The sequence below is a fragment of the Pleurodeles waltl genome, chromosome 7, assembly GCF_031143425.1.
Source record: "Pleurodeles waltl isolate 20211129_DDA chromosome 7, aPleWal1.hap1.20221129, whole genome shotgun sequence".
Taxonomy (NCBI): domain Eukaryota; kingdom Metazoa; phylum Chordata; class Amphibia; order Caudata; family Salamandridae; genus Pleurodeles; species Pleurodeles waltl.
Window position 1 is genome coordinate 974,882,340 of NC_090446.1, and position 12,805 is coordinate 974,895,144.

General features: G+C 43.0%; 1 protein-coding gene across 2 annotated transcripts in view; it reads right to left on the reverse strand.

Moving 5' to 3' along the window:
* Positions 1-2,804: 2,804 nt before the first annotated feature.
* Positions 2,805-12,805, reverse strand: part of LOC138245814 (alpha-N-acetylgalactosaminide alpha-2,6-sialyltransferase 1-like) — a 211,458-nt gene continuing 201,457 nt past the window's right edge. For both annotated transcript variants that reach the window (XM_069199750.1, XM_069199749.1), the window contains one exon: positions 2,805-7,148. In XM_069199750.1, the coding sequence (XP_069055851.1) occupies positions 7,058-7,148 (91 nt within the window). In that variant the 3' untranslated portion in view covers positions 2,805-7,057. The remainder of the gene's footprint in view (positions 7,149-12,805) is intronic.

Consider the following 12,805-nt stretch of genomic DNA (forward strand, 5'->3'; position numbering starts at 1 on the left):
TCTTTACACAATGTTTCATGCATGATTTACATATCTTTAACTTAGGTGCCTTTCGGTAGCTTGTACAGTGACCCTGGCTCAGGTCCTGTGATTTTGCCTGCCCTTATTTCTGTCTGTTTCACCTGCTCTTTGTGTGATAGACATTTGGATACCACTGCCTGCTATTCTGATTTGCGATTCTTTGTTTACTCCCACAAGAGAAGATTAAACTGTTACTCAAAGTGCTGTACCAGTTCTAAGTGTTGGGGTGAGAGTATAGGGTGATTCTACTACTGCTCCACCTGCGAGAGAAGCCAACACACCTGTTGCCTGTGCTGTTCTTTTTCTGAGGGTGAGCAGACCTTGGACTGATGCTGTCAGAGTAGACATTTACACACCTACAAAAAGTCAATGTGCTGTTTCAGTTACTTAACTTCACCTCAGTGAAGTTCCTGTAGTGCTACAGAGCCCACATCAGTAGCAAAAGCACAAAAGAAGTGACCAGGACTAATCTTGCGAGGCTGTGGCTCCTCAACTGGCCACAGAGGAGCATTTTGGTCTTCTATTGCAGAAGAGACTGCAGGACTTCCGGTGGCACTCTGGCCTTAGTTCCAACGATGAAAATCAGATGCCCCGGTGTGTACTGATGGTCTTCTGCTGCGCGTGCTAAGAAGTCCTGAAGCTTCTCCCAGGTCAGGGAAGCATGTGTAGCATCCTCCCCAGCCCGGAGCATGTAAATGAATATGCCACACAGAGCTCTGTAACGGATATCTTTAATCTTCAACATACTTTCACACTCTGTCCGGTCTGGGATTCCCCTGGCACTCCTGAGGTTCTTTTAGATAGACTGGCTTTGGTGTTAAAGGGAGTGACGAAGTGGGGACAAATTTTGAAGGATGCTAAGCTGGTGCCCTTGTCTAGATTTGAGGAATTAACAGATCATAAGCTTTCAAGGTTTAAATATTTACAATTAGCAAATTGGGCGGCATCCCTCCAGGAGAAAGGGGGAGTGTATAATCCTTGGGAAGAGAAATTATCCTCTATCTTGGTACATAAAGAAGTCTCTGTTTGGTATCAGCGTTGCTTGATGCTTCAGATTCAGCGGTTTTGCCTCTCGAAAAGAAATGGGGAGAGGTCTTGCCAGATCTGGATTTAGTGCATATTTGGGAAATGTCAAGCTCTATGCTATGGTCGGCAACCAGATCAGCCGCTTTGAAAAAAAATCAACTGTTTACGATGCATAGGGTTTATTGGTCTCCTCAGAGGTTATCCACTGTGGGGAAGTCAGAAAAAAAGTGTCTGCGATGTGGGGAGCCTAATGTAAACGATATACATATGTTTTGGAGTTGTCCAAATCTAGGAATGTTTTGGTCGGGATTAATGGTTTTCTTAAGCGATTTATAAGCACTGAAGTGGAGGTGACTCCCCCTTTAGTATTCTTTGGTGTCTCCCCCTGGTCTACATGGGATCAGAAGCTATCTAGGCCGCATAAGTGTATATTGTTTTTGTTGATGCTATTGGCCAGGAGACAAATATGTCTAAAATGGGTCAGCCCTATACCCCCGAATGTTTTGGACTGGCTATCTTCAGTAGATTACTTTTCTTGCTTAGAACGTAGTGGTCCAATGGGTAATAATGATGAATGTTGGGCCATTTGGGAAAATGCTTGGCAAAATGGAATTACTCTTGATATGTAGTCCAATGATTATTCCTGCCTCCTTTCCCCAACCCCTCCTTCCTTTTCCTCCTCACTCACTGGCTTGTGGTTGGATAAGAGCATAGGGAAGGCCCGGGAGAGGTGAAGTGCTGCATCTGCTTGGGTTTTTACCTGGTATAACTGGGTTACCATGCTTGATGTCCGTTGATGACCCTCGAGTAGTGTGGTGGGATTTTCTTTATGAGGACAAAAAAAAACATACTATCACACTCCGCATGCATGGTATCATAACTGTTATAACCTCAGCTTAACACCTCCCATCCGATTACGTAGTTCCCATCTGGGGCCACACAGGATAGTGAGGGCCCTAACACACATGAAATGAAAGACGCTACATTGTGATCACATCCACATGCACTGCTACTTACATGGGCTGGGCTTTGGAGCATTCACAAAGTGGAATGCTGCCTGGTATGAACCCCACAGATGCATTGACACATATGGCAAAAGAGAGAAGGGTTGAACAGGCAATATTTATGTGAATAGCGTCCCTATAACAGAAGGAATAATATATAACTAAGGTGGGATTTTATGTCTGTCTGTCTGTGCTCTTTGACTTTCTTAACCATTAGGAGTGATCAACTGTGTATTTTTTTCTTTTCAGTCAAGATGATAATAAAATAGTTGTCATCATTCCTGTATTGTGTTGATACCATGTATTATGTGATGAACTTATATTTTGTAATGAATAGTTGTTTTTAAATAATCAAATAAAAAAAGTGAATGAAAACGAATTTGCGCAGATAGGTTTCCTTGTTTTAACTTGCTCAGCAATGACCCAAGGCTCGATTGGCAAAAAACAGCTTTGAACATTTGAGTGCAACCTCTCTAAAGCACTTTGACACATTAAAGCTCTTTAATATCCACCCCTAAGTAACTCAACAGGAACCTATAATATAAAATATGCAACATAAATTGCAAATTATTATTAGCTCCCTCTTACAGTCACTGGCCACCATATGGTACTGACTGGGTACTTGCCCTGGTGCTTAACTTTTATCTTAATCGCAGGCTCTGTCCTATCTATTGACCAACTACTTTGGCACCACTTCACTGCCCAACATCAGCAAATATAGAATACATTGGGAAAAACTGGATTGTATTAATATTTGTTAAATATATGTTTTATTTACTTTTTTGCAAAGGCTGTACACAAAAATTGAAAAATCATCGAGATCACCATTTACGTTTCATCACATAAACATTTTTGATTATCAGTCTACAATGTTTTACTGGTAATATTTGGAACAATAACGACAATATATGAAAATAAAATCTTGTTAGAATATTTCTCCTATACCTTTTGGTACTCTCCCTGCCCAGTCCGGTTAAATCAGAATAAGAATACCTATTAGGAATAGACAAGCGTCAAATGTATGTTCCAAACATAATATAATACATAATAAAGTGACCAGTAATGTAGTAGGTACTGATGTACTGTGTGTAATTCAAACAATAAAACTTGTTTAAAAACATATTTCGCCTATAGTGGTTGGATAGTGAGTAATACGTATTGTTTAATTCCACCTGATGCCTTTACTGGCATGTCTATATGTATTGTGAATGAAAGAGCTTTTTTTCTTTAGATTTTTTTGGAAATAAATACACTTTTATCACATGCCTTAGCTCTCCCAGCTCACCGGGTCGATAAAATAGGTTTCAATTACAAATATGTCAATTCTATAAATAGAGTATACAGGCAGTTTATGTCTCACACTCTGTTTGTTTCTCTGATGTCCCTTATTATTTTCTTGGTCTAATGTCTCTATCATTCACCCGTAGTGATTGCCACAATTAATAATGGGGCTAATTTTATGACATTTTCAAGGTATGAAATAGTCAGGTTTTGGTTCACAATGTATATTGCTACACACTCTGGAAATCCTACAATTCTCTGAGAAACTTGCTCCCCATTTGTTGTGGCTTCACTATATTGTGTGATCTCATACAAAGGCCTGATTTTGGCAACAGATCAATTCAGTACAGTCCTGTAGTCCTGGCTAAGTGGAGCACTGTACTGATTCTTTGTGACATCCTGACCGCTGTTCTGTTAACATGGTTCACTCATTCTAGGGGATATCTAAATTGTAAGTTTTTATCTGTACCAGGAGACAATTCATCTGTTTTAGCTTCTCATTTCTGGGGCCCAAAATCAATATGTATGACTTTCTAAAATGTTTTGAAAAATCACGAGTAGCCGTGCATTCTACCAAATGTTGCAGACCGAGAGAGGTGCTGGACATCAGAAGTGTTGTGCGAACGTAGTGAATTAGTGACTCACTTTTATATCTATCTCCATAGCTGATGAATTTGCATATAGATTAAAAAAAATAGAAGAACTGGACACCAACTTGCATCATCCCTCTACTTTCTGCACATAATTCTGTAATTTCTTGTCTTGGGCCTTATCTCTCCTGGCACTGTTATTAATGTGCAGTTGTTTGATTACATCTGACAGTTTTTTCGCAGAGTTGGACAAAAAAGGTAAAAATACCATTAGTGCTATGGAGAAGATGGCAAAAATACCTTAGAAGAAAAATGACTGTCAAGGGAATTTTACACATGCATATGTAGGCTGCTTCTCTTGAGGAAGACTTTGAAAGGGAAAAGTGTTAATGTTTAATAAGATTTTAGGGGCGAGCACAGAGTGCTCTGCCCCTCTACTAATTTCTCTTTAGGGGGATTTTAATTACACCCATGTTACGTAAGTCACTTTCATTGGTTTGTGCGCTTGCCTTTTCAAATCCGCTTGTTTTCATTCGTAAAAGGCATGCATACATCATGCCCTTTCCGGTGTTTAGCCCTCCTCGAAGGCACTGGTTAACTACTGGAAACATACAAGGCTTCATTTTTTCCGTATGGTTTCTAAACTACTTTTTCCTCTTTATTTCGCAGGGCGAGGGAGATTGCGCTCGTTTTTTTTCATTTAATGTGGCAAGAAAAGTTCGGTTAGGAATTTACAACGCTCTAACTCGACCTAATGCGAGACCCGTTGCATTGCAAATGCTTGTTTTACTTATTTCTTCCTAAAATGTTCGATACCCAGCACAGTTCAATATTCATGTGTGGCACTGACTAATCCTGCTTGGCGTTAACACGTTAGTATCGGTATGTAATATAAAACGACTACAGAAAAAAACACAAAATCTAAAAAGGCTTAAGATATTTTTGACATGTGTACCCATCTTAAATGTCTTGCCGGTCCTTACGCAAATATTTCAACCGATGGTGATCTGCTGCAAACAGCAGTGAATACTTGTCCTCTCTTCTCACAATGAGCTAATCTTAGCCTGGGTTGACGGTAACAACGAATCCATTACGGGAAGACCCAATGACCCACATGATGATTTGTGTAAACTTTTAAAGAATGGCTCAGACGCATTAGAGTGATTACCTTCCTGAGGTAAAAGCACTGCAGTAAAGGAGCGTTGAAAAGAGCGTGCAAGACCCAATAAATGAGTCTACTATCAACGCTAATTTATGAAAAGCCACAGGGTGCGGAAGCAATATCACGCGCCTTAATTCCCAACGAAATCTGAAGTTTGAGTTCTTTTCCTACCCTTAGCGCTCAGCATCGTCCAGGCGTTGCAGGGAAACTCAGCTATGCCCCACAAATTAACTACAGAGAAAGTGAACATGGTTGTTTGAACTAGCGGTTTGCGAAATTATATTTTTTGTCATTGAACTCTGTGAAAATTACAATCAATTTCGCAAAATTCGTGCAACATAATGCAAGAGGACTGGCTCAAGGCAAAATGTCTTCTGTAAGAAATTTCTGCTGAAACCAACATAAAACAATATGCAACATTTCACAAATTTGTCAAATGCAAAACTTGCAAATTCGTTGATCATAAGAAAATATTGCATGTGCCTCTAAGAGCCCTATTTAGTTTATGTTCCCGCTGCCACCTTCCCAACAGCAGACACCAGTGGTAGCAAGGACAGTGCCATGGGTACTAAATTGCAAACTCTAGGTAGAGGCTGGTACCCCTGGCTACGCCTACTTTAGCCAATGGCTGGTGCTGATTGTGGGAGATGTATGTGGTAAGGTGTATTATGCAGGATATGGATGTGAAAAGCAACTGCAAACACACTCTGACATTAATGCAAGATAAATGATATGCAGGGTAATAGGACAAGACATGATGTTGAGTAACTGGTAGGAGGAAACGAGGCAGCCTTGTCTATTGCCACCAAAAGAGACTACTTTTTTTCAGCCCTAACTGCTGACTCGTTTCAGCACACTGGTCCCTTGCGTGACCTGGTGCAAGATGATGGAATACTATAACGTGCATGAAATTATTGACCTTTGACAGAGCAGCAGTATGCTACTTTTTCCAACCACTATCCAAGTGGGAGATCAGCTATATACCAAAGCTTTCAGTAATTAACCAATAGCAGGATAACAGTACACCAGAACTCCCAAACCTTTGGCCAACGAATCTCACACTGTCACCAGTCACAGGACATGTCTCCAAACATTTCACGTGGTACAAAACAATAGCAGAGCAGCAGCACACCAGACCTCAAAACAGTCAGAAAGTAACATTTGACTACTGTACAATACGTCCTTCAAACAATTATAAGGAAACTCTCCACTTCATTAATTGCATGGCTTGAGTAAACCAAGCCGTCTTAAGCACTTACCATCAGATAGTTGCCTCACAGGCCAATACTGCACAGTTCCTATGGTCAGGAATCTATGAAGCACCTCACATCCAACCACTATTTAACAGGAGAAAAAGTGTGTACTATAACCACATCCACTTTTCCAATAAGCAGTTGGATATTTGCAGAGCTGTACTAAACTGTGCATACTCATGCACACCACTAATTTGAGGACATTTGCATTCCATGTCCACACCTAGTCAATTTCTCCTGTTAAGGGGATTTACACGGTACTTAACCAATAATCAATTAGATGGCGTCTGTTCACCACACTCATTTAAACACTAGTAAACGGGAGGGCATATGGGCTCTACACCAGAGCTGACCATTACCCAGCAAAAGCCAGTAGTGTTCGTCAACTGCAACTATTTCACAGGTAGATAGTCTGCTATCGGAAATGATGATTTGTTCTGTATTAAAAGTTTGATGTGTCCATCCTATTGTGGATATCCCGTGGTGCTGAGCACCATTTTGTTCTAGTTCTTCCCAACTGGCTGTGCCAGTGTCTTCCTTTGCTGAATTCCTTCATTTGAATAACAGTGAGAAAGATCAGGCTGTGGTCTGGCCCACAACACTTGGGGATGCTTGGTTCACCAGTTTTTCATAGTTGCTCTCATGATTTGCTGTACAGTGTTATGATCCCTTGCTTGTGCAACTTCTGCCACAACTGCTTTTCTATCTCGTAGTCGTGATTCAGAAAGAAATATACCGTTTGCTTCGTCTTGTCGTAATAATGATCAGAATACTTCTGATAGTCAGGAGTAAGAAATCCATAGGCACTGACCTAAGGGGAAGGCAGAGATGGGTACAAATAAAGGAAAAAATGTTACTCAGAATTCTTAATTTTATTTGAATAGCTTCATCAATTCCTAGTGAATCATTTCTAATAATTTGTCATGTGATTTCTGAATCTGATTTTCTGGAAACATTACTAGACATTGGTGTTATTTCTAGACTGGCCATTGGGAACTTGGATATATTTGCATACAGCACTAGCTCCAAAAAGGGCTGTCAGGGCAGAAACTTACATGTCACGTTTTGCCTGTGTCTATTATACAATAAGTCAAGAAACTGCCCTTCCGGCCTTTCAGATGAGCCAGTCTTTTGAGGAAAACTACAATTTAGGCCATTTTGACATTCATTCAGTTAGTTGCTACGGGACATTTATACAGAGCAGTGGAGTAATAGCATATGGTACTGAATTGCATGGCAAAACATGCATGCTGACAGATACACGGAGCAGAGTTAGTGCAGATATCTGTAGTTCAAGAAAGTTGTCAGTCCATTTATAAAATAACGATTGCCTGGGAGAGTGGTAAGAAGTATGATAGTGCTAGGAGAAGGGGAAGTGGATGGAAAAGGGCAGCCTTGCTCTCGTTCCTAAAGGTATCAAGTGAAGACACATGGAGATGCAAACATCCACCTACCAAGTGGTGATGAAGGAAAAGAAAACAGTTTACATTTTTTAAATTCTTTTCTTACCTTGGTGATTTACAAAACCATGTGATTCGTGCTGCGGTGGTATTGGTCAGCCTGCGAAAGCTAGTTTCTCAGTCATGAAGTTAAACCAGGTGGTGTGAGTGTCCTTGCAAATGAGGAAGAGTGACTGTAATCTGATGTGTGTCAAAGTTGCATTAGCTATGGGTCAGGTGGTCAGCTGCAAGTAAAGTGGCTTTTAAAGAAGGTGAGATGGGGGTCTAGAAGGTAGTTAGCAGGACGTAGCCCAAAGTGAGATGTTACAACACCAGAGCTTGTACAGAAGAGCAGAACGTATGAGCTGGGAGGAATGCTTTGATCCTGCAAAGGAGGCTGATTTTGTACCAACCTGCTTGGGAATTTTTAAACAAGTTATTGAAGGAGTTACAAGGGCCAATGTAGAAGCAATGAGCCATGGCACTGCTAGCGAGGGCGTGGGAAAAAGAACTGAGAAGTATAGAGTTGAGCCATCATTTATCTATTGTCGATGCTTTCCATTTTGAGTACACGTAGTCTTGGTGCGATTTACCTTGAGACAGACTGCAAACATCCAGTATTTATTGGTGTCCAATCTGTGTTTCAAGTGCAGAATATCAGTTGTCATGACACCTGTTGGAAGAGTTGTCTTTCGTCGCTATACTGGTGTAGATTTGCAACGTGCTAAATAGTCAGACCACTAAAAACATTAGGTAGAGATTAAATGCAGTTGAGGTAACAGTGGAGCAGTAGGACTCTCGTGCCAGAGGCACATGGAAGCATCCACCAAAAAAATGATATGCAGTGGCTAAAAAGGATGGGAGCCTTTTTATAGATACCCATGTAGGTGGAGAGGTTGTCAACTATGAGTTGATGATCAGTGATGCAGAAGACCACCAAGCAATCAAGGAGCAACAAGGAGGCAAGGTGACCTTTACTGGTGATTTGGAGGGCATCAACAAAGACTTGTAGTTTTATTGCTTCAGTGTTATAGTGAGATGAAAACTTCATTGATAGATCTGAAGGAGGTTGTGACTGTCTTTATGAACCTGCAGTTAAAGTGCCACAGCTTTCACAAGAACGTTGTAAAGGAATAAACAATGGTTGATGGGGTGGTAGGTGGAAATGGTGTCTGTCATTTGGGTTTTCTTTAGCAGGGGAAGGCTCTGACCAGTATACAGGGTAGATGGGAAAACACAAGAGCAATGACAGGAGTAAATGATGGCCAAGTACAGAGCTGTGGCAGATGAGGAGAGCATATGAGAGAAAAGGGTAGGATTTGCCATTAGGTAAATGCTGGCCAAGCTGTCATTGGTGAGAAGTTGGAGAGAGCATAAGGGTGTGTTGTAGCATTTGGTGTTTATTTTGCTCATAAAAAATGGTAAAACCTGGCCGATTTTTCAATGAAATTGAGGAGGATGCGTGGTGCATTAACATAGTCTTTACCTGCCTTGGTTGCTTACTGGATGAGTTTAGTGCAGCAGTCAGATTTAGCTTTACAGGTGCAACATGTAATGTACTATAAGCAACATTGGGGGTTATTGAGGAGTGCCTAGTGGAGCTGGAGAGCACCAAGGTTTCTAACTGCTATTACTCAGGTCTTGGGAGCAACATGGGCACGGGTTTTGGTTTGACTTTGTTAGTGTAGAGGGTGGTCGGGCATCACTGAGGGTTTGTGGGTGTAGTTAAATGGCAAGTTGGAGGGATACTTGTTAAAAATAGCTGAAGGGCAGCTGGATCCTAAAAGTATCTGGAGATGATGGTCAGTTTGTGTTGTTGTAGGAGGCTGGACTGGCTTGTAGTGAGTACCAAGGGGTACTTGCACCTTGCACCAGGCCCAGTTATCCCTTATTAGTGTATAGGGTGTCTAGCAGCTTAGGCTGATAGATAATGGTAGCTTAGCAGAGCAGCTTAGGCTGAACTAGGAGACGTGTGAAGCTACTACAGTACCACTTAGTGTCATATGCACAATATCATAAGAAAACACAATACACAGTTATACTAAAAATAAAGGTACTTTATTTTTATGACAATATGCCAAAGTATCTTAGAGTGTACCCTCAGTGAGAGGATAGGAAATATACACAAGATATATATACACAATAGCAAAAATATGCAGTATAGTCTTAGAAAACAGTGCAAACAATGTATAGTTACAATAGGATGCAATGGGGAAACATAGGGATAGGGGCAACACAAACCATATACTCCAGAAGTGGAATGCGAACCACGAATGGACCCCAAACCTATGTGACCTTGTAGAGGGTCGCAGGGACTATTAGAAAATAGTGAGAGTTAGAAAAATAACCCTCCCCAAGACCCTGAAAAGTGAGTGCAAAGTGCACTAAAGTTCCCCTAAGGACAAAATAGTCGTGTTAGAGGGAAAATGCAAGGAAAACACAAATCAGCAATGCAACAACGAGGGATTCCTGACTGAGGGTACCTGTGGAACAAGGGGACCAAGTCCAAAAGTCACAAGCAGCTCGGAGATGGGCAGATGCCCAAGAAATGCCAGCGGTTGGTGCAAAGAAGCTCTTACTAGGCTGAAGAACTGTAAATACTGCAGGAACGACAAGGGCTAGAGACTTCCCCTTTGGAGGATGGATCCCCCACGCCTTGGAGAGTCGTGCAGAAGTGTTTTCCTGCCGGATGGACGCCAACAAGCCTTGCTACACGCAAATCGTGCGTTTAGCGTTTTTGGACGCTGCTGGGGCCCAGGAGGGACCAGAAGGTCGCAAATTGGACCTGCAGAGAGAGGGGACGTCGAGCAAGACAAAGAGCTCTCACTGAAGCAGGTAGCACCCGGAGAAGTGCCAGAAACAGGCACTACGAGGATGCGTGAAACGGTGCTCGTCGAAGTTGCACAAAGGAGTCCCACGTCGCCGGAGACCAACTTAGAAAGTCGTGCAATGCAGGTTAGAGTGCCGTGGACCCAGGCTTGGCTGTGCACGAAGGATTTCTGCCGGAAGTGCACAGGGGCCGGAGTAGCTTGCAAAGTCGCGGTTCCCAGCAATGCAGCCCAGCGAGGTGAGGCAAGGACTTACCTCCACCAAACTTGGGCTGAAGAGTCACTGGACTGTGGGGGTCACTTGGACGGTGTCGCTGGATTCGAGGGACCTCGCTCGTTGTGCTGAGAGGAGACCCAAGGGACCGGTAATGCAGCTTTTTGGTGCCTGCGGTTGCAGGGGGAAGATTCCGTCGACCCACGGGAGATTTCTTCGGAGCTTCTGGTGCAGAGAGGAGGCAGACTACCCCCACAGCATGCACAAGCAGGAAAACAGTCGAGAAGGCGGCAGGATCAGCGTTACAGAGTTGCAGTAGTCGTCTTTGCTACTATGTTGCAGGTTTGCAGGCTTCCAGCGCGGTCAGCGGTCGATTCCTTATCAGAAGGTGAAGAGGGAGATGCAGAGGAACTCGGCTGAGCTCATGCATTCGTTATCTAAAGTTTCCCCAGAGACAGAGACCCTAAATAGCCAGAAAAGAGGGTTTGGCTACCTAGGAGAGAGGAAAGGCTACTAACACCTGAAGGAGCCTATCACAAGGAGTCTCTGACGTCACCTGGTGGCACTGGCCACTCAGAGCAGTCCAGTGTGCCAGCAGCACCTCTGTTTCCAAGATGGCAGAGGTCTGGAGCACACTGGAGGAGCTCTGGACACCTCCCAGGGGAGGTGCAGGTCAGGGGAGTGGTCACTCCCCTTTCCTTTGTCCAGTTTCGCGCCAGAGCAGGGGCTAAGGGGTCCCTGAACCGGTGTAGACTGGCTTATGCAGAATTGGGCACATCTGTGCCCAACAAAGCATTTCCAGAGGCTGGGGGAGGCTACTCCTCCCCTGCCTTCACACCATTTTCCAAAGGGAGAGGGTGTCACACCCTCTCTCAGAGGAAGTTCTTTGTTCTGCCATCCTGGGCCAGGCCTGGCTGGACCCCAGGAGGGCAGCTGCCTGTCTGAGGGGTTGGCAGCAGCAGCAGCTGCAGAGAAACCCCAGGAAGGGCAGTCTGGCAGTACCAGGGTCTGTGCTACAGACCACTGGGATCATGGAATTGTACCAACAATGCCAGGATGGCATAGAGGGGGCAATTCCATGATCATAGACATGTTACATGGCCATATTCGGAGTTACCATGGTGAAGCTACATATAGGTAGTGACCTATATGTAGTGCACGCGTGTAATGGTGTCCCCGCACTCACAAAGTTCAGTGAATTGGCTCTGAACAATGTGGGGGCACCTTGGCTAGTGCCAGGGTGCCCTCACACTAAGTAACTTTGCACCTAACCTTTACCAGGTAAAGGTTAGACATATAGGTGACTTATAAGTTACTTAAGTGCAGTGTAAAATGGCTGTGAAATAACGTGGACGTTATTTCACTCAGGCTGCAGTGGCAGGCCTGTGTAAGAATTGTCAGAGCTCCCTATGGGTGGCAAAAGAAATGCTGCAGCCCATAGGGATCTCTTGGAACCCCAATACCCTGGGTACCTCAGTACCATATACTAGGGAATTATAAGGGTGTTCCAGTAAGCCAATGTAAATTGGTAAAAATGGTCACTAGCCTGTCAGTGACAATTTGGAAAGAAATGAGAGAGCATAACCACTGAGGTTCTGATTAGCAGAGCCTCAGTGAGACAGTTAGTCACTACACAGGTAACACATTCAGGCACACTTATGAGCACTGGGGCCCTGGGTTACCAGGGTCCCAGTGACACATACAACTAAAACAACATATATACAGTGAAAAATGGGGGTAACCTGCCAGGCAAGATGGTACTTTCCTACAGTTGTCCAATACTTATTTATTAACATTAGTTCATACAGAAGTTTAAAAAGAAAAAAAGGTCTTACAAATCAAGAAGATATTTAAGAAATGTGTACACCATCTGTCTTGTAAGTAACCTTTACAGAATATGTAAAAGTGCATATAGTTCGGCTTGCAAATATTGGTAACAAACCTTATTTGATCAATATCATTACCTTACTGCAAATAGGTAGTACAT